The sequence below is a fragment of the Panthera pardus genome, unplaced genomic scaffold (genome assembly GCF_024362965.1).
Source record: "Panthera pardus isolate Hobbes unplaced genomic scaffold, ASM2436296v1 HiC_scaffold_11, whole genome shotgun sequence".
NCBI classification, from domain to species: Eukaryota; Metazoa; Chordata; class Mammalia; order Carnivora; family Felidae; genus Panthera; species Panthera pardus.
The window spans coordinates 45,276,830-45,299,729 of record NW_026526666.1 but is presented as its reverse complement, the minus strand read 5'-3'; the positions used below and the strand labels follow the sequence as shown (position 1 = coordinate 45,299,729).

Sequence of the window (22,900 nt, the reverse complement as noted above, 5' to 3'; positions counted from 1 at the left end):
GATATATAAGGCACCTTTGGGGGTGTCAAGTTAACTTGATTTAAATTAAATTATGATCAAGAAGACAAATGCTTTATTCTTTATATTTTTAGAACATTTATATACAAATACATCTTGTTACATACAGTATTTCTTCTTTAATAGTATTATTTCAAAGTCCTTTAACTAAATATAATAGCCATAATTCAAAGTGACCACAGATGTGACATGGCATTGGTTCATTTTGTTGTTCCATTGGGAACTTTAAAGACTAAATTCTTTCTCACAAGCGCAACTTTTGTTTTAGCATCTTGAAATCTTTCACATGCTTTTTGAAAGATAATCATATCGATAACAAATTTTTCTTCACAGTGTTTTTTATATGTTTCTTGAGCCCTAAGAGGAAAAAAAGTAATAGAATGAGATATTTTTAAATGACTAAAAGTATAACATTTATTCGAGGTGTTAATATAAAAGTAGATGCCTTTAAAAAAGACATATACAAATGGGAAAAAATTAGAACTCCACTTATTTCATAAAATTTTATTATATCAATAATATCCATAATTTATTCAATAATATGCATATCAGGCTAATATTTCTAAGATTTCTCTTGGCTGTAACATAATTCCCATAAGCCCTGATACAGATTCCCAAAAAAGCATCGAAATCAGACTATGCTCTGATTTGCAAAACTTTTACTGAAGGCTCACTAAATCCAAGCTTCTTCTAGGACTCCATTATGGACTGAATTGTGTCCCCATTTCCAACCCCCAAATTCATGTTGAAGTCCTAAACTCTAGTACCTTACAATGTTTCTGTATTTGGAGATAGGGTCTTTAGAGGTAATTCAGTTTAAATGATATCATTCAGATGGTATTCCACTTTTCAGGCAGAAAGTAAAAGGGAAGAACATTTTGTTCACATATATTTGTTTAGATAGCATGAACAGCTAAAATAAAGGCAAAGATGAGAGCATAGCTTGGCATGCTCTGAGAAGTGACAACACTCTAATTTCTGGGTCATGAAGTTCTGGGAAAGAGAACAGTGGAACAGATAAGCCTGGAGAAACAGACTTAGAGCAAGCAGATCATGGAACCCTTCATTTGTATTCAGATATACTCAGAAATCTGCACTTGAGGAGAAGAAAGGCAAAAGTCTACAAAGTCTGCCTTATTGACTATGTGATTTTTGCACAAGTTATTTAAGTTCTCTTTGCCTCAATTTCTTCGTTTTTAAAAAGGGGATATCCAATTCATGGGGGTTAGTAAAAGACTAAATGAGTTAATACATATAAAATCCTTAGAACAGTGTGTGACATTTAAGCATTCCTTTTTGTAAAAATTTTTAATGTTTGTTTATTTATTTATTTATTTTTAATTTTTTAAAATGTTTATTTATTTTTGAGAGAGAGAGACAGAGTGTGAGCAGGGGAAGGGCAGATAGAAAGGAAGACACAGAATCTGAAGCAGGCTCCAGGCTCTGAGCTGTCAGCACGAGACTAACGCGGGGGCTCAAACTCACAAACTGCAAGATCATGATCTGAGCTGAATTGAAGTTGGACGCTTAACTGACTGAGCCATCTAGGCACCCCGATGTTTATTTATTTTTGGAGAGAGACAGAGCACGAGCAGGGAAGGGGCAGACATAGGGAGACATAGAATCTGAAGCAAGATTCAGGCTCTGAGCTGTCAGCACAAGGCCCTATGCGGGGCTAGAACTCATAGACTGTGAGATCATGACCTGCCAAAGTCAGATTCTTAACTGACTGAGCCACCCAGGTGCACTGATACTTAATAACTCTTTTTATTGGATGGATATTAGTGGTATTCGTCAGCATAGGAAACACAGGAAGAACAGCCAGATGAAGAGAAAGATTGGAATTCTCTTTTGATAACGTTATGTTTAAGGAGCGTGGCTATCGATGTGGTAATGACCAAGAGCGAGAAGGAATGGCTTATGGTTTAAGAGAAAGGTAGTAAAACTATCCTGCTTGGGATTGGGATCCAGATCTGCAGCTTATTGATTGTGTGATTTGGGGCAAATTATTTTAACTCTATCTGAATCATTTTCTTCATCTTTAAAAAGGGACAGACTAACTCATACGGTTTAGTAAGAAGTAAATGAGCAAATACATTTAAAATCCTTAGAGGAATGCCTAACATTTAATACTCCATGAAAATAGCTATAACTATTTTGAGTTTGGATCTCTGGAGAGTAGCTATGTCTGGACAAGTAGCAGAGTAGAAGTCATGGCAAAAGAGACCTTGCAAATGTAATTAATAGTAGTAGTTAAGTATAATAAATGTATTAAATAGATAACAATTATAAACTATGGACAAAATGTAACAAAACAAAACAAAACAAAAACTATTAAAAAGCACTGAAGAGTAAGAGAAACATAATGACCTATTATATTTATATATACCAGGATCAAACAATTGGAAAGCAAAACTAAGAAAGAATTCTATTTACAATAGCATCAAAAAAATAAAAACAAACAAACAAACACTTAGATGTAAGTTTAACAAAAGATATACAAGATGGGGGGGCACCTGGGTGGCTCAGTGGGTTAAGCATCTGACTTCGGCTCAGGTCGTGATCTAATGGTTCCTGAGTTCAGGGCCCCGCCTCTGGCTCTGAGAGGACAGCTTAGAGCCCAGAGCCTGCTTCGGATTCTATGTCTCCCTCTCTCTCTGCCCCTCCCCCTGCTCACTCACTCTCTCTCTCTCTCAAAAATAAATAACCCTAAAAAGATTTTTTAAAAAGATATATAAGGCTTATGCCTGAAAATAATAAAATATTGCTGAAAAAAGTAAAAATGATCTAAATTAATGTTAAGTTCTACCATTTCAAGGACTGGGAGACAATATTATCATGATGTCAATTCTCCCCAAATTTATCTATAGATTCAATGCAATCCCAATTAATATGTCAAGAGTCTTTTGCGTAGAAATTAACATTTAAATTTGTCTTAAATATATAGAAGATTAAATTTAGATTAAAATTTATTTTAAATGTATTAAATTTAGGTATTTTGAATTTATTAAAATTTGAATTATATGGCAATGCAAAGGTCCTAGACTAACCAAGGCAAACTTGGGGAAGGAACAACAAAGAGTTTGGATTTTTCTACTGCTGTATAACATATTACCATAAATGTATTGGCTGACAACAACCACCATTTTATTATCTCATGGTTTTCATGGATCAAAAGTCCAGGCACAGCATGGATCATCATCTGGGTTTTCTGCTTCGGTTCTCACAAGGCTGAAATCAAGGTGTCAGCCAGGGCTGTGGTTCTGATCAGATTGTGAGGTCCTCTTTCCAAAATTGTTGGTTGTTGTCAGAATTCATTTCCTTCTCACTTTTCGACATAACCCCCTCCAGCTTCAAGTCAGCAATATCATATCAAATCCTTCTACTCTGAATCTCTCTTTCTTTTCTGTCCCTGCATGTGAAGTCTCATGTGATGCACTGGACCCACCTGCATAATACAGGATAATTTCTCTATTTAAAGATTGATGAATTAGTACTCTTAATTACATATGCAAAGTTCTTGTTGCCATGTATGTACTTCTGTGAGTAAAAGGAAAAATAGTAAGCAACTGAAGGAGCAGCTCAAGTTGGAGGCCATATAATTAATATTAGTGTAAATCTACAAATTAGTAATCTCTTTCAGCCATTTTAACTGGAATGCAAGAAGTAAAGATAGTTGGATTATTCCAAGGTGGCAGTTGGGGTGGTTAACAATGTGGAGGCAATGAAAGGACTTCAGAGAAACTGAATGAAATGGAGAAAAGAATAACTGATATGAACTCTGGATGGTACACCAAAAATGGAAAGAAAAGAAGTCTATAAGGAAGTTTATTTGAGGGCTGAGTGTCACAATATATTTGAATAAGTGTGTAGTGAAAGTAACAGAAGAAAAGAATTGAAAAGACAGAATTACCCACAAACAAGTATACAAGAACTTAAAATTTAAGAGGTCGGGCAGTTCCAAGTGACAAGGAGGCTTTTACATGTCTATGGAAATGAGTTTACAGGTTGTTGAAATCCAAAAATGTTTGTTGGGCAACTGGGAGGTTTGTTCTTATGAATCTGGAAGTTCACTGTGACTATAGCTGAAGTTGGATGGAGAAAAGCCTTACAAACCAGAATATAAACACACAGTGAATGAAGAGAGTAGTCTAGGAGGTAAACTGATGACCAAACGAAGGACAAGGAGAAGATGGTGCAATTAGATAGTACCTTATGTGCCAGGTCGTCCACGCTAATTGATACTCTACTGGACCCTGTTGTTCTGTCCTGAACAGTATCGTCACTTTTTCAGAGTGTGAACAAGAATATTTTAGAAAGCTCATGACCAGCTTTTACCTGATATATAATAAATTCTTTCATTTCAATGTCTCTTTTTTATTCACTCTTAAATACCCTTGGGGGCATTTTATCAACTTTCTAAACTAGAGCTGTATGGTTTCGCTTTCTTTTTTCATTCATCCTCATTCCACAGCAGGATCAGAAACTGCATTCTCAGTAATGACTTCACCAGTTATTGAGATTCATCAAAATGCTTTTAGGTCAAGTGGTTTGATACACTAGTGAAGAATCAACCAAGAGAAAAAGAGCCAAAAAACCGCTTAAGTCTCTAGAAAGATTTTACTTTTTTGACTCACAGCTCTTTTCTGCATGTTGATACAAAATCTTCACTTGGAAACATTTATAATAAAACTCAGTAATGCCTTTTAGGACATATTACCTACATAACCAGAACATTGCCTTATTCCTGTATGTTTTCAAGGATAAGGATAATATCTTTGCAGCACCTTACAAGAGAAGATAATTCAGTTAAGATACATTAGAAAGCTCATTTGACTCTGTATCCTCTACACATTAATGATGGCCAGACATTCAATTTACTCTGATAAAACTAAGCTGATTGAATTTCTCTAACATTGATTTGTACTAGGTTTGTATTTTGACATACTAGTTTTCATTCTCTTTCCAAAATATATTTTTTATTAAATTATAAAAATTTCCAAAAATCATACACACACACACACACACACACACACACACACACACACACACACAGAGTATACATTAAGGAAAATGTTTTTAAATTTTGGAAGAGAAAAATATGAAATATTTTTCATACCTAAAAAGGTATGTAAAGAACCTCAGTAATAGTTCAAAAATTGCTTATAACTAGGAAAAGGCTAGTTATGCTCCTATCTAGTACAAACTATTTTTAAATTTTATTTATTTATTTAGAGAGAGGGAAAAAGAGAGGGGAGAGAGAGAGAGAGAGAACACGAGCGGGTGAGGGTCAAAGAGAGAAGGAGAGGGAAAGAATCTCAGACTGTCTGCCAGCACAGAGCTCAAAGCAGGGCTCCAAATCATGAATTGTGAGGTCATGACCTGAGCTGAAATCAAGAGTCTGATGCTTAACTTGCTAAGCCACCCAGACACCCCATAGTTTTTAATTATGGCAGTTAAAAACGTAAATGATTTATTTATTCTATAACTGGAAGTTGTACCTTTCAATCCCTTTCACCTATTTCACCCCTCCCCCAACCGACTTCCCTCTGGCAACACAGAGATGAAAAATACAGCATCAGGAATACAGTCAATACTATTGCAATAATGTTATATGGTGACAGAAGGTAACTACATTTAAGGTGGTGAGCAATGAGTAATTTATAGAATTGTCAAATCATTATGCTGTATACCTGAAACTAATATGGCTTTGCATGTAAACTATACTTCAATAGTATTTTTTTAAATGTAGATGAAATAAGCAGCTATATGGATCTCTAAGTATTTCTAGACAAGCCTTAAACATATGTATTTACATTGTTAGGACAGTTAAAATGTCACCAGGATAAAACTGTGACTGATAAGCTTCAATCTAATATCAGATGAAATTGTGTGAAAGACTTTGAAAGAGTAAAAAAACAAAAATTACTGGGAATCCTGTCTGGTGCTCCCTTCAGAGTTATCTGTACCTTTCAATCTCTTTGATCTATTTTACAACTTTATAAGTTGAATAAAACTATGAGTAATACAGATGATTCTTGTCTATAAAGTATAAGTGAATTTTGTCCAATGGAGTTATAATTGATTATTGCCAGTGGATAATGACTAAATTTATTTTGGCATTCCTGATTGCCTTTACATATACACGCTCTTAGAACTGTCATTTGAACTGGTTATAACATCTTACTGGTTCTTTAATGAGTTAAATAAAATCTTTGATGTGTTTATTTTATATTTGAGTAACAGTTTTACATTCTAAAAAAATATCCTTTGTAAAGAAGATGTGGTATATATACAATGGAATATTATTCATCCATAAAAAGAAGGAAATCTTGCTATTTGCAACAACATGGATGGACTTGAGGACACTATACTAAGTAAAATAAGTCAGAAAGACAAATATTACATGATCTCACCTATATGTGGAATCTAAACAAGCAAACAAACAGAGCTCACAGATGTAGAGAACACATTGGTGCTTGCCAGAGGTAGGGGATGGGGAGTGGGTAAAACATAAGGGGGTCAAAAGGTACAAACTTCTAGCTATAAAATAAGTAAGTTATGTTATGTAATGTACAGCATGGTGACTATAGTTAATAATACTTGTATTGCATATTTAAAAGTTGCTGAAAAATTAATCTTAAAAGTTCTCATCACAAGAAAAACAATTGTAATTATGTGTGGTGACAGATGTTAACTAGATTTAGTGTGATTATTTTGCAATATATACAACTATTAAAACATGGTGTACACCTGAAACTAATAGAATGATATATGCTAATTATACCTCAACAAAAAGATCCTTTGAAAATTAATAAAGCTTAAATTTACTAAATATAGCTTAATGTATTTTGAATCAATACTAATTTTCAGAGCCTTTGCACAAAATCATCATGAAACAATTTTAAAAAATTTTTGCATTTGTTTGAGACTTCTTTGTCCAAAATGTATTCTGAGAATAAGTGTTCTAAGGCATTTCTTAAAAAGCAGGGTCTGTGGTAAAACGCATGTTTAAAATGCAATTTTTTTTTTCCTGGTAGTATTCCTAATGGTCTTTGACATGTGACTATCCACTGAGCTTTACAGGCCATTTCTAATCCAATTTAATGTTTCTTAAGCAACTGTACTTTCAACTACTCTCCTTCATAAACTCTGCTGTAAGTAGAACAGTATTCACAACATCCTTCCTCTCCCCCCACATTTCCTATTCTGAGCTCTCCAATTTTGCTCATCCATTCTGCCAATAATAATTTCCTCTCAGCTTTCTTCTTTTCCAAATTCAAATTCACAGTTGTAATTTTCCTACTTCTATGTTTTGTAATGATTCAAATATACGCTTATATTTGCCATTGAACTGTGGGTTCTTAGAGGATCAAGAATATGTTATTAATTTTTGTATGAGTGTAGGGAAGAACTGAAATGAATTAACACTTTGATGTTTAGTTATGCCCTCTCTTTGAAGGTATCTTAGATTACTCTCATCTATTTATTACCTACCATTTAACTGGAAATTTTAATTTTGTCCTTTGATAGTTTTTATATTATTGTTTGTATTATTATTTAACTCTGGCAGTCTTATTGCCTGATGACTTATCTCCCACCTAGATTTTCAGTTTCTTGGGGCCAAATAATCTTTATGTCCCCACATCACCTGACATCTTCAACAGCTGAAAGTGAATTACCATGTGAATAATTCTAACTGAAGGTAAGTATTCCTCAGTAGAAATGCCAATGATCACAGAGAGAAAGAAAAAAATGTGTACGAAAAATTTATTATCATGAAATAAGAACTTGTTCTTAGATATGTATTTTAATAGCTAGTGAAGCTATTCTCAAAACTTGGTCAATTATATTTTTCGTATATATTTAATAATTCTGGCTACATATCTTCACTATACAAGCATTTTGAAAAAATATGCATTATTTCTCATTGCAATGGCTTAAGTATTAATAAGTGTACTTAATACTTAAGCTATTGGTGTAAGTATGGTAAAATTTGCCATGCCCCACAGGCTCTAGTATATGACTTAAATGGACTTACATACAACCATTACTAATTTAAAAACTGGGTTTCAAAATTTTTTTTACCTATTTTCTTCAATAAATAATTATGCAATAATTTGGAAGCTAAGCATTGTACTAGATACTGAAATGGAAAGATAGACCAAATTATCTTATAAAGGACTTTACAAGCTAACCTGATATAGGCTGTCTTGGGATAACTGCTATAACTGAGATTTAAATAAAGTGTTATGAAAGAACTGCCAAATGAAAAGGATTAATTCAGACTGTAAGAGCAGTTGGGGAAGGGTTAAAAGTGAAGATACTATTTCAGTTGGTTACTAAAGGATGAATAATAAAAGGATGAATTTTGTCAGTGGTTGTACAGTTCATACACTGCATGATGGGAACAAATAGGGGCGAAACACAGCCACACTCAGCAAGAATCAGCCACTAGTGATGTTGTCTCCCTGGAGAAACAATAACAAGTATCTTATCCTCACCAATCTGAGCACTCCAAAGCATTCTAATTTGCATAATAACATAGAGGCTTGTGTTGCATAATGATATGTAGATAGCACTAACATTGCGGGCTGGTAGTACCCTTTCAGAGTGCATATTTGAAGAAAAAGGGGATAGTATTAGTAAGGTCACTGGAATAAGAAACTCCAAATCTGAGTAGGGAGTAGAGAATAATTTAATCTATCAGGAGCAAATCCAGAGTGCTTTTAGGGGAAGAGAGAGGAAGCTATGGCAGAAAATTTAGTGAGATGAGTCTGGATAAACTGGAACAAAGCATAATGTCTGAAATGCCACTTAGATTAGATTTTATACTGTGGACAATTGCAAGGTGTCAATATACACAAGTAGGAAGTAACATGATCAGAACTAATTTTTTTTAAATATGAAATGTATTGTCAAATTGGTTTCCATACAACACCCAGTGCTCATCCCAACAGATGCCCTCCTCAATACCCATCACCCGCCCTCCCCTCCCTCCCACCCCCCATCAACTCTCAGTTTTTTCTCAGTTTTTAAAAAGAAAAAGAAAAAAAGGGAAAAAGAAAAAATAATAAAAAAGGCTAGAGAGGGAGGGAGCCAAAACAAAAACAAAAGATCAGAACTAAATTTTAAAGACAGTTGAGGCTTGTAGGCTGGAGAACCGCTATGGGTTGAGGAAAGGAAGTCTGGAGAATGGAGATGGAACTTTCACCTGGAAGGATAAAAGGTGAATTCTTAGAGTGATTATGAGAGTGTGCATTAGAATGGGAAAAGAGGGATCTAAAAGGATCAGTTTGAGACTCCCTTTAGCAGAAAAATGATTAAGGAAACATACTGGATATTGGTGATGAGACAGACTGAGTTGTAAAAGACACTGAGATTTCTAGCACTGTCAAGAGGCTAATGACGATGCCATTTATGATAAGAAAAACCATTGTTTGAGAAGCAGGTTTTATCAGATAAGGGTGGAGGTGGGATGAGATACAGTCGTTTTATTGTCTCATCTTTGTTGTAGTTTCTATTTTTTCAAAGAGAATATATCATGTTGTAAACAAAGTACTGTTTATTAGATCTCGGCACTTAGTATGCAATATTCACATGTAATGGACTTAAAAGTTTCTATAATATCAAGACTGTACTTACCTAATTTCTTTCATTTGTTTAAGTAAATTCTTTTGATATTTTTCCATTTCTAGTCTTTGCTGAACAATCAGACTTTTCTCTTGTAAGACAGCCTGATTCTTCCTCAATCTGTCCATTTTAATCATTCCTTTGCATAAAAGAGTACGCTCATTACTTATGTTTTGAATTAATAAACGGTCTTCAGCCTTTTGTTTTTTTTCTTTCAGAAACTGAGCTCTCCTCTCTTTAACTTTTTCAAGGTAATTGAATCTGTCCTGCCAAAGTTGTTGTAAACCATTCCGAATTGTCTCATTATCTTTTGCAATTAGTTTTTGTGCAGCATTTTTTTTCTTATTTAAGTTTTCTTGAACAGCTAAGCTAACTCTTTCCTGGGCAACTTGTGCCAGAGTTACAGCTGTTATTTTTTTTTTATGGCTTTCCTGCTTCTTTTGCTCTGAATAACATTTATCAATATCACAAAGTGTTCGGAGTTTTATACCAGTTCTGTGTGTTGTAAAAAACTCTTTTCTTACATTACCCTTCAACAGCATGTCCTTTTTTGTAATTTCTGGTTTTTGATGAGTGGTAGAAAATGGCTGGACATATGTAGGAAAATAATCTTGCTCCTTTTCTTTCAATAATGCAGCATACTTGAGTGAACCTGAAGTATGTATGGGTAGTTTGAACACTGATATCCTAAAGCTGGCATCCAATTCTTCACCTTCAGTTTCATCTTCAGATTCCTTCGGACCTACACCACAGGGAAGACAAATATAATACATTATGTAAGTGCTAAGCACAGCTTATTTTCTGTCCCTATTATTTTGAAAGCTACATTAATAAAGTTGACAAGAACCTGTCATTGGCTTTATTAAGAAACATTTTTCCCTACTGATGTTCTTTATAAACTTGTGTTTTAATAGTGATTTTGGAGAGGGAAATCACTATTGAAACCATTTAACATAAAAATGCACTGATTCCTATATTTCCTACGTTATCTCTCACAATTACTTAACTTGCAATAACTCAATAGCAGTATCTTATCTTACATTTAGTACTTCACCATGCATATTATTTTTAGATATATTTATTATCTCATATTGCAAAGGAATTTGTAATACATTTTACCATATTTGTCTTAATTCTGGTGGGAACTAATAGCTGCCATTAACATTGCTTTTTCTTATATTTGACACATGAATCCCTCAGCCTCCTTTGCTATTATGTGTGGTGATGAGACTAAGTCCTCTACAGTGAAATGTGGGCAGAAGTGCTATGTGTCATTTCCAGCTCAAGGCTATTAAGAAACAAATATATCTTTTCTATATTTTCTTTCTTTTTCTGACTCACTGTACAGAGATAAGAATAAGTCCCTAGAAGATGGTGAATCCACAAGGTGGAAAGTCCCTGGCTCCCAGGATCACTGCTTGAAAAACTACTCACTGGCCAGGATTAGTCAAACTTGGACTCATATAAACTAGAAATAAATGGCAATTATGTTTGAGTCAATATATATTTCTGGGTCTATTTGTTATTATAGCCAACCTAACTAATATAATAGCTTGAATCACATTATTGTTCACATATTTATTTTCTGACAAACCTATTTATGAATTCAGTATCAGATGGCAAATACAGGTTAGAAAAAAGTTATGCTTATTAGTCTTAGAAAAAAGATGTTTTCCATATTTGACTAATTTCCTCTATTAAAATTACATCTCTACTAACTATAGTCTACAAAGATTTTAGTTTTTCTAATAGAAAATTCTCTTAAAGTCTTTATATGTCAAATGCAAATCTGATGGTGGAGGTTTTACGGAAGTTGAGGTGATCATAAAGAAGGTAGGACCTGTGGTCTAGGCAGGCAGTAGGGAAGAAGCAAATAGGCATGATTTTCATTAGAGGCCATAAGAATGTCAACATCAGAAAAGGAAGCAGAGGCGAAAATGAAGTAGAAAATCAAGTCTAGCAAATAAAAAAGGTAATTCACCAGAATACAAAGTCATCCAGGGGAACCTGGGTGGCTCAGTCAGTTGAGACTCTGACTTTGGCTCAGGTCATGATCTCACGGTTTGTGAGTTCGAGCCCCAAGTCGGGCTCTATGCTGACAGTTCAGAGCCTGGAGCCTGCTTAGAATTCTGTGTCTCCCTCTCTCTCTGCCCCTCCCCCACTCATGCTCTCTCTCTCTCTCTCTCTCTCAAAAATTCATAAATATTTCAAAAAAATTTTTTTAATTAAAAGAAAAAAAGTTTGGGTCCAAAGCAAGGCACTAGATACAAAGGGACAAAATCCAGAATTTCAGTTGTAAAGTAAATAGGGTATGGTCTGGGCAACTACCTAGAAAAAGTACTCTCTTGTGTTATTTCATTTTATGTATAAATCCTGGCATGAGAAAGCTGGCCAAGAATAAAAGACCAGGGATAGAAAATACAAACTAATAAATTAAAGTTCTGGTTATTAATTTCAATTCATATGGGGGATTGGGATTTTTCCCCGCATACCATCAAAATATGTTCCAACACCAACTGGGTGTCCTGAAATTCAACTCAAATACGACAACATCTACCTGGAGACAGGATCACATCCCACAGGTTAAAGGTTCAGTCCAGAAGAATCCCTATCATCTTCAGATGCCAATAAGTCCAGGTTATCACCCATGCTTCTGACCAGCTGGCTATAGATTGGAGGTTCCACGAACCTCCTCTGGGTTCAATTTGCTAGAGTGGCTCAAAGAATTCAGAGAAAAATTTTACTTACTATATTATTGGTTTATGGTAAAAGGATGTAACAACTCACCAGCAGCCAAACAGAAGAGATACATCGGGGAAGGTATGGGAAAAGGGCACAAAGCTTCCATGCTCCTTCTCCAAGCACATCACTGTACAAATCTCCACGTGTTCACCAACATGGAAGCTCTCAGAACCCAGTCCTTTGGGGTTTTTATGAAGGCTTCATTACATAGGCATGGTTGATTCAATCATTGGCCATTGAGGATTTAATTCGATCTCCCTCCCCTCTCCTCTTTCCAGAGGTTGAGGGTTGGGATTAAAATTTCCAAACCTCTAACCATGTGGTTGGTTCTCCTAACAACCAGCCTCATCCGTGGGTGTGATCTAAAAATCACCTCACTAAGTAAGTTCGGCTTCTTTAATTATAGTTTTGTAGGTGAAAAGCTCAACTTGACTAAGATGAATAAATATGTTGGTACTACCTACTATGAGCTAGAATCTTCAAAAAATGAAGACAGCGATGGCTCAAGAAACCTTATAGTATAGTAGTGGAGGCAACTAAGTAAAGCAGAATTCTTCAAAATATTGTGGCAAATGTTAAGATAAAAGTATGTATACACAGGAGGTGTTGAAAACATAGAAGAAAGACACTTCACCCTATCTGGGTTAGGGTAGGCAGTTGTCAGCAAAACTGCTCTGGAGAAGGTAACAGCTGGGTTAGTTTTAAGAAGAGTATTTGTTTTACACTTGTAATACTATAAGGCCCACCTTTTGCGTATATGGGAAAATTCAATTAATTTGCAAAGGTGTGGGCAAGATAATAGGAAACAAGGCATTCCCAGGGGATGGGAGGAGAGTCACAAAGATGCAGAAGTGAAAAAAAGAAAAAATATGTGAAATTTTGTTTTATAAAATATAAAGTCAGAAGCTATCATAAGCAGTTAGTTGCTACAGATGTCTAGCAAACAGGTAGGTAAATGAGCTGAATCTAAATGATGTAAGTGAGGGCATATCTGGAGACAAATATTTGGAGCCAATAACACAGAGATTTTTAGGTAAAACTATAAGCATAGTCAAGAGATAAAAGAGAAGTAAGGATGAAACATTGGGTAAAATTAATTTATTTTATTTTTTAGTTTTTAAATGTTTATTTATTTTTGAGGTGGTGGGGGTAGTGATCAGGGAGGGGAAGAGAGAGGGACACAGAGGATCTGAAGCTGGTAGGGAGAGGACTGATGTGGGGCTCAAGCTCACGAACTGTGAGATCATGACCTGAGCAGAAGTCTTAGGCTTAACCGTAGTCTGTGCCACCCAGGCACTCCAGGGAAAATCAATTTAATATGTACATACAGGTAAGCCAAAAAAAAAAAAAAAATCTGTGGCTATAGTTTCTTCACATGTGAGCTTCTAAAGAAATCATTATATGTAAAGAGCCTTGGTATACATATACACCCATTTGCCCGTTTTTACCTATCGTCTGGTGAAATTTATTAACAGTGACTTCTTTCAGTCTCAGAAGCAATCCAATTTGGAAGATAAATTATACAGTCAACTTAGCTATAGGGACATTACCAAACAACAGACAAGAAGTAGGAGAGTTAACACTGTGCTGTCTGCATTGTCTTAAGTTACATTAATATCTTAGTGCAATGCCCAAGACTTGGTAGATATAAAATAAATGATTTTGTTCATACATAGGTTAGGAGATCCTCAAGGCTCTATGAAAGTTGAGACAATGCTGTTTTTGTTCACTACTTTATACTAAGCACTTAGCAGAATGTTTGGTGGATGACAGGTTTTCAACAAATAGGTGTCTAATGAATACTTTTTCTACAGACAGCTAAGCCAATTCAGAGATACTCTTCATTTTGGGTGCTGGGTTGCTAATTTTAAATTTATACTTTCATCTTTTGTACCCTTACTTTTTATATTATTCCCTTTAAGAACCCTATACGTCAAATATAATAGTCACAACTTCTGAATAAGACTTAGATACTTCTACTTCTTTTTTTTTTTTAATTTTTTTTTTTTTTTAACGTTTATTTATTTTTGAGACAGAGAGAGACAGAGCATGAACGGGGGAGGGTCAGAGAGAGGGAGACACAGAATCTGAAACAGGCTCCGGGCTCTGAGCTGTCAGCACAGAGCCCAACGCGGGGCCCGAACTCACGGACCGCGAGATCATGACCTGAGCCGAAGTCGGCCGCTTAATCGACTGAGCCACCCAGGCGCCCCGATACTTCTACTTCTTATCTTTGGCTCATGCTAACCCCACTTATTTGAATGGTTCCATTTGCATCACCATCTATAAAAAGATTATTCATCTTGGGGCACCTGGGTGGCTCAGTCAGTTAGGCATCTGATTTTGGATTTTGGCTCAGGTCATGATCTCAGGGTTCATAAGTTCAAGCCCAGCATCAGGCTCTGAGTTAGAGGGTGGAGCCTATTTGGGGTTCTCCTGCTCTCGCTCTCTCAAAAATAAATAAACTTAAAGATATTTTTAAAAGATCATGCATATTGAATAACATAAATACTGTCATTTATTGAACCCTTTCCATGTGGTAGTTACTAGGCTTACTTCTTTACATATATATTTAACATTTATTCAATATTGATAACTTTCTAAGGTAGATGTTATTGACCACAAAACATAACAATACAGCTAATATATGTTGAGTTTTTGCTATGTGTCACATTGTTCTGCATCCTTTAAATTATCTCATTTAGTTTCCTTAACAATCTTAGAGTTAAGTACTGTACTATTTTTCGTCCCCATCTATCAGATAAAAAAACTGAGTCTTAAAGAAATAGCCAATATGTTGGAGTAAGATCCTAACATACAGGTGATGTCCAACAACAAAACAAAGAACAAATACCTAAGAACTCTGGAGAATAAACAAAAACAAATAAAATGTGACCTGTTAAAAACATCAATATTCTTATAACAGAATCTAAAGTATATAACATTTGTGATGCCTACCATATAATCCAAAAAACATAATATGAATGAAAAGTATATCATGAAGGGTATCACTTCATATAAAATACAGAAATCATGCAACCATATAGGCCATTTAGACTCTTCCTTTCTGTATTTTATGTGAAGTAGTATAATATTAAGTAGATTGTGCGAAGTTAGATTTATATTATAATTTTTAGAGAAAATAAATATATAATGCAAAGAGGTCCAACTAAAAATCCAAAGGAAAAATTAAAATAGATTATAAAAATATTTGAATAAACAAAAAGAAGATAAGTAAAGAGAAACAGAGGAACAAAAAACCGAGCACAGAAGACAAATAATAAAATGATACTAATCTAATAGGATAAGTGTCTTTAAAAGCAGAGACATCAAAGAGCTCACTTTCTCCATCTCTCCATGCACACATGTACTAAAAAAAGGTCATGTGAACACACACACAGCAAGATGGCTGCCATCTGCAAGCCAGAAATCTCACCAGAAATCAACCATGTTCACACCCTGATCTTGACTTCCAGTCTTCAGAACTGAGAGAAAATGAATCTCTGTTTAAGCCACTCAGTGTGTGGCATTTTGTTAGGGAGGCTTGATCAGACTAATACCCTCTCTTTTGAACTTCTAAGAACCATTCCCCAACTGGTCTATATCCCTTAATGGCTATTAGCAGAAGGCCTCAGTTCCTTCCCGGTAAGCTTTGAAAAGAACTGCTTGGTGTAAGTATAAATTCCTTCTGACAAGGCAGCTAACTTCCCCCAGATTAAGTAATCTGCCTGAAAGAGCCCAGAGCAGGGCACAATATCTTTTATGATAGTCTTGTGAGACACACACCATTTCTTCCGCCATATTGTTTGTTATATGTAAATCACTAAATCCACTCCACAAAGAGGAGAATTAGGCTCCACTTTTTTGAAGAGAAGTGTCAAAGTATTTGTGAACATATTTTAAAATCATTGTATCTGATATAAAGATTTTATATTAGGGTGCCTGGGTGGCTCAGTCAGTTAAGCATCTGACTCTTGATTTTGGCTCTGGTCATGATCTCACAGTTCCTGGGAGAGAGATTCATGCTGACAGTGCAGGGATTCTATCTCTGCCACTCCCCATGCACATGGGCACACATTCTCTCTCAAAAATAAACTTAAAAAAAAAAGGATTTATGTTCATGGAAATAAAGCTCAGGCTCATCAAACATTTATAAAGTCATTATTTAAAAGTTTTATATAAATTTAATATTTGATATTTTATTTTAAAATATGTATCCTAGAGGTGCCCAGGTGGTTCAGTGGGTTAACCATGTGACTTGATTTCAGTTCAGGTCATGATCTCACAGTCCTGAAATAGAGCCCTGTGTGGGGCTCTGTGCTGGTGGCATGCAGCCTGCTTGGGATTCTCTCTCTCTCTCTCTCTCTCTCTCTCTCTCTTTCTCTCTCTGCCCCTCCCCTGTTCCCACTCTTTCTCTTAAAAAAACAATTATACCCTATTGTTAATGCTATAATTAAATAACATAAATGTAATATAATTATTCTTTTTATCTAGATTACAAGCTTTTTTCTTTAACCTAACAGACTTCACAAATATTATTATTATTGATTTGTGCCATGACTGGAAAAATTTGGAAGCACTGTCTTAATAGCAGTGGGATAAAACTTACTCATAGAGTTTATAGAGAAGTCTGCTTATGCTGTAGCTGCCCATCTTAACTCCTGGGTAAATTTTAATTTCTGGAGAATAGAGAATATGTCTTATATATCTTTGTGTCCTCCACTACAGTAAGCATAGTATTTTGCATTTTTGGAATTCAATTTTAAAAATTCAACTATTTATTAAATATGAATATTTCTACTCAAAACTAGAATATATGTACTTATGGGGTGCCTGGGTGGCTCAGTCGGTTAAGTGTCCCACTTTGGCTGAGGTCATGATCTCATGGTTCATGAGTTTGAGCTCCACATCGAGCTCTGTGCTGACAGCTCAGAGACTGGAGCCTGCTTCATATTCTGGGTCTCCATCTCTCTCTGTCCCTCCCCAACTCACACTCTGTCTCTCTCTCTCAAAAATAAAAAAAAAATAATAAACATTTTAAAAAGTAAAAAAAAAAAAAATAGAATACATGTTGTACTTCTAAATATATTCTTTTTTCTCAAACAGTTGTATTTTATGAGGAAGTCAAAGTCTCACTGAAACTAATGTAATATTGTGTGCCAATTATACTTCAATTAAAAAAAAGAGTCCTGGGGGCGCCTGGGTGGCTCAGTCGGTTAAGTGTCCGACTTCAGCTCAGGTCACAATCTCATGGTCCGTGGGTTCGAGCCCCGCGTTGGGCTCTGGGCTGATGGCTCAGAGCCTGGAGCCTGCTTCCGATTCTGTGTCTCCCTCTCTCTCTGCCCCTCCCCCGTTCATGCTCTGTCTCTCTCTGTCTCAAAAATAAAATAAAGGTTAAAAAAAAATTAAAAAAAAAAAAGAGTCCCATTATAAGATTTAGGTATAGCAGATAACCAATTTGAAATTACTGATAATACTTCTTTTCTTACCTCATTAACTTATTTTTCCTTCCTTTTCCCTTACTCTGACACCTTTTATCTGATTATTATCCTATAGTCTTTTTGTTTTGCTTTTCCCATATCTTACTTGAAAATTGCATTGAGAATCTTTATTAGATCCGGCTGACAGCATTAAGGGTCAAAACAGTGACTATATTAAGGTAGGAGTTTAAAAAGGTAACTTTTTATACACACAAGTATAAGGTCTAATGTGCAACAGCTTTGTGTCAGTTACATTTTTCCTGCCACTCTTGCATTACTATAAGAAAAGAAAAAAATAATCACAAAAGCCACTCATATAAAGTTCAAGTCTGTGAAGTAGACTGGTGATCTGATACATAAGCAGCTTCAATATGATACAGAGTGGCTCAATAACCAGTAAAAACTTTTCAGTAACAATAGGCTCCCAAGTGGTATTCATATTCGTGAATTAGGGAATTGACAATAAATATAATCCAAAAGAGCTGAAGGTCATCTATCTATACATGCAAGGCAAAAGGTAATGCAAATGACATCACCTTTGGATGTAAGGGCATTGACATAGAGTAATGCAAACTGTCAAATCATAGTTCAGATAGAAAAAGAAAACTGTGACATGAGGTAGTTGGATACTGCATCTCTTACCCAAACTTACCATAGGAAAATGCCTAGAGATAGAATAATGCATATTCTCCAAACATTGCTTGACATTGCAATGGAATTAGCCCTTTACCTAAATTACTGTCATATAAGAAAATAGTTTATAGAATTCTATTTAATATTCTCCTCTTCTATAGCAATATATATATTTTTTGATTTTCAGAAAAAAATTTAGAATTGTCTACTTGAATTGTAGGCTTAGAAATAATTACTTAGTTGGTCACTGATTTAAAGAGTAGTCAGAACACTGAAAAGAATGAGGTATAAAGCATTTAGTCTGAAAGAGCAGAGCAGGGTATCAGAACTATGACTGAAAATTGGGTACACACATAGGTGTTCTCAGAAACCCTTGGTTGAATTCTTAATATATCAGAAGCCCTTTAACACTTACCATAAATTAATGATTCTTATTGCCTCTTGCCTGTAAAAAGAGATGTTTAACAAATTGTAACTATTAAGCAAATAACAAGAAAATCTGAAACACCTCTCATGCAACATTCATCCTAGCTTTAAAAAAAATGTTGCTACCAAAACCAGAAAGGGATCTGTCCATTAAATAATCTTTGAGTAAAATAATGGAGCCATGATTGCATGTCATGCCTGCCAATGATTTCTGTCCCAAAATATGTTATACATAGTCTGAAGATCTCCACTACTAGAAAGAGAAGCATCACTGAAAGGAAATCTTTAGTATCTAACACGTACTCCTCTCCCTAAAACTGGCTTAGAATCCAAATATGCTCAGAAGTTTTCTGTTTCTTATTATTTTCTTGTTTTTCTGTTTCTTAAGTAGAGGGTTGAAAGGAGTATACATAAACACAAAATGATGAAATGCTGTTTAATACTATTTTGGTAGATAATAAAGAAGCATAAAAATAACCTTTTGGTAGGTCTCTGTCTTGGTGTCTTAAAGTGTCTAACTCAGTAGTTATATTACAAGAATATAGTCTGTCACATTGTTGTTTAGCATTATTTTCTTTCAACCTAAAGAACTCTCTTGAGCATTTCTTATAAGGCAGGTCTAGGGCGACAAACTCCCATAGCTAATATCATACTCAATGGTGAAAAACTGAAAGCTTTTTTCTCTAATATCAAGAATAAATCAAAGATGCCACTCCTGTTCAACATAGTACTGGAGGTCCTAGGAGAAGTCATTAGACAAGAAAAATAAATAAAAGGCATTCAATTCAGAAAGGAAGAAATAAAATTATCCCTATTTGTGGAAGACGTGATCTTATATCTAGAAAACTTTAAAGAATCCCCCTACCAACTGGGTTAGAACTAATGAATTTAGTAAATTTGCTAGATATAAAAATCAACATATGAAAATCGATTACTTTTCTAGAAGCTAACAATAAACTATCTGCAAAAGCAATCAAGAAAACAATCCCATTTATAATACCATTAAAATAATTACTTAGGAATAAATTTAACCAAGAAAGTGAGAGACTACACACTAAAAACATTAAGATACTGATGAAAGAAAATGAGGAAGACACAAACAAATAGAAAGGTAGCTTGTGTTCAAGGGACTGGAAGAATTAATATTGTTAAAATGCCATACTACCCAAAATAATCTACAAATTCAATGCAACCTTATCAGAATCCCAAAGGCATTTTTTATAGAAACAGGAAAAAAATTTTTACAATTCATATGGAATCACAAAAGGCCACAAATAGTTACATCTATCTTGAGTAAAGACAAAACTAGAGGCATAACATAACTCTTCCTGATTTCAAAATATATTACAATGCTACAGTAATCAAAACAGGAAGATACTAGCATAAAGAAAGATATATTGACCAGTGGAACAGAATAGAAAGCCCAGAAATAAATTCAAATACATACCACATACAGCCACCTGCATTTTGACAAAGGTGCCAAAAAAACACAATGGGGAAAGGATAATATTTTCAACAAGTTGTTCTGGGAAAACTGGGTGTCTACAGGGAAGAGCATGAAATTGGAACCTTTTCACATACTGACACCAAAAAAATCACTCAAAATGGATTAAAAACTTTAAGGCCTAAAACTATAAAACTCCTAGAAGAAAATACAGGGGAAGAACTTCATGACATTGGTCTTGAAAATAATTTCACGGATATAACAGCAAAAGCATAGGAAACAAAGCAAAAGTAGACAAGTGGGACTACATCAAACTAAAAAGCTTCTACACAGCAAACAATCAACAGAAGAAAAATGCAATCTACAGAATGGGAGAAAATATTTGCAAACCACATATCTGATAAAGGGTTAACCTCCAAAATATATAAGAAATTCCTTTAATTCAATAATAAAAAATAATACTGCTATTTAAAAAATTTTAAGTAGACTAAAGACTTTAATAGACATTTCCCCAAAGAAGACATGTGAATGGCCAACAGATATATGAAAAAATGTTCAATGTCACTAATCATCAGGAAAATGTATGTCAAGACCACAATGGGATATCACTTCACACCTGTCAAGATGGCTATTTAAAAAATAGAAGATGAAAAATGTTGGTGAGAATGTGGAGAAATTGGAAGCCCTGCACTCTGTTGGTGGCAATACAAAATGGTGTAGACACCATGGAAAAACATCGTGAAAATTACTTAAAATATTAAAAATAGAACTACCATTTTATCTAGTAATCCTACTTGTGGGTATTGATCAAAAATAATTGAAATCAAGATCTTGAAGAGATATTATATAAACAACAGCCAAGGTGTGAAAACAACCTAAATGTCCATCAACAAATGAATGGATAAAGAAAATGTGACAGAGACACATAATGGAATACACTTAGTATTAAAAAAGAAGGATATTTTGAAATCAGGAGACAACATAAATGAGCTTTGAGGACATTATATAAAGTGAAATAAACCAGTCACAGAAAGACAAATGCTGCATGATTCCATTTACATGAGGTATCTAAAATAGTCAAATTCATAGAATCAGAGTAGAATATTTTTGCCAAGGTCTGGGGGAGAGTAACTGGGAAGATACTAATTAAGTGGCATAGTTTCAGTTAAGCAAGATGAATGAGCTCTAGAGAGCTGCTTATAGTACACCATTGTAACTGTAGTCAACAATATTGTATTGCACAATTAAAGTTTGTTATGAGGGTAGATCTCATGTTAGGTGTTCTTACCACAATAAAATAAAAGTACACAGTTAGGACTAAGCCACAAAACGCATGCCTCTCCTCCTTGAATTTAACAAATGTCTACAATATAAATAATGATGACAGATTTCCTCACTTCCACTTTCACATTTTTATTTTACATTTTTTCTTCAGTTGAAAGATGCAACTGAAAGAGACTGAAAGATATTGCCAAATTTCAGTTCAGTGATTAGAGTAGCCAGAAAAGCTAGACCTTAAGTATTACTTAACTAACTCCCTTTGAGTAATTCTTGTAATATCAACCTAATTTTATGACAATTTCCAATGATACAAGCTTCAAAGTAGATATCAATAAATAGAAATGTCAGAAGTTTCACTGAACCTTCAGAGACTATATATAGTCTAAAAAAATAGATATTTAGGATTTTTAATTGCTACTTGTGGTCATATTAGAGTTCATTTTTCTCTTTTCCTCACTCCTAAATTATTGATTCCTATTTCATTTCAATTGTAATTCATCCTGGTATATTAATGATTCTTCTATTTTAATTTCTTTTTAGATAATGTACCTAGTATGTCTAAGATTCTGTGAGCATTTATCTAGTCTCAGATCTCAAATCTCAATTTCAGTGTTTTATTAATGTAATAGACACCAATTTCCCCCAATGGCAGCTACTTAAAATTACATACGGTCTCAGTGAACAATGGAATAGCTTCTAACTTCCTAGAATCATTTTGATTTATTCATCTATTAATTCATCTATCTATCCATCCTTCCATACACTCATTCATATTTTAGTAGCTTGCAAATTCAACTGAAATTCAGGAATCACAACTATGAAATTTATTATTAAAACTCCATCTAGTTCTTAATTTTTCCTCTCAATTTTATTTTCCTTTTTAATCGTTTGAGAATTACTTGGTTTCTATGGATACTAACAATTTCTCTCTAGTACAAACATGTTTTCTTTGCTAACCATAGCATATATAACAAATATAATACATGTAAAAAATGTATACATAACATTGAACATTTGCTATGTGCAAGGCACTTTTGTATACAAGGGTACTATGAAAGGCATGATCTCAGGTCTCATGGAACTTTTATTCTAGTGGTAAAAGATAAGACAACAAATTCATAAATATAAAAATATCAAACAGTAATAAATGCTCTGTCTGGGTAAAATGGCACTGAGTCTAGTAATTATACTGGACAGATAAGAAATATTTTTAAAAAATTCAATTTCATCTCAAATCTGAAAG

At 34.4% G+C, this 22,900-nt stretch overlaps 1 protein-coding gene across 3 annotated transcripts in view; it reads right to left on the bottom strand.

Moving 5' to 3' along the window:
- The window catches only part of LRRIQ3 (leucine rich repeats and IQ motif containing 3), a 220,676-nt gene that overhangs the window by 2,573 nt on the left and 195,203 nt on the right, over positions 1-22,900 (bottom strand). The window contains exons 7-8 of one of the 3 annotated variants that reach the window (XM_019448882.2): positions 9,664-10,393; positions 57-375 (exon numbers count right to left, since the gene is read on the bottom strand). In XM_019448882.2, coding sequence (XP_019304427.2) covers positions 219-375; positions 9,664-10,393 — 887 coding nt within the window. In that variant the 3' untranslated portion in view covers positions 57-218. Of the gene's footprint in view, positions 1-56; positions 376-9,063; positions 9,233-9,663; positions 10,394-22,900 lie in introns of those variants that run through there. The other 2 variants (XM_053893956.1, XM_053893954.1) reach the window with 2 other exon arrangements.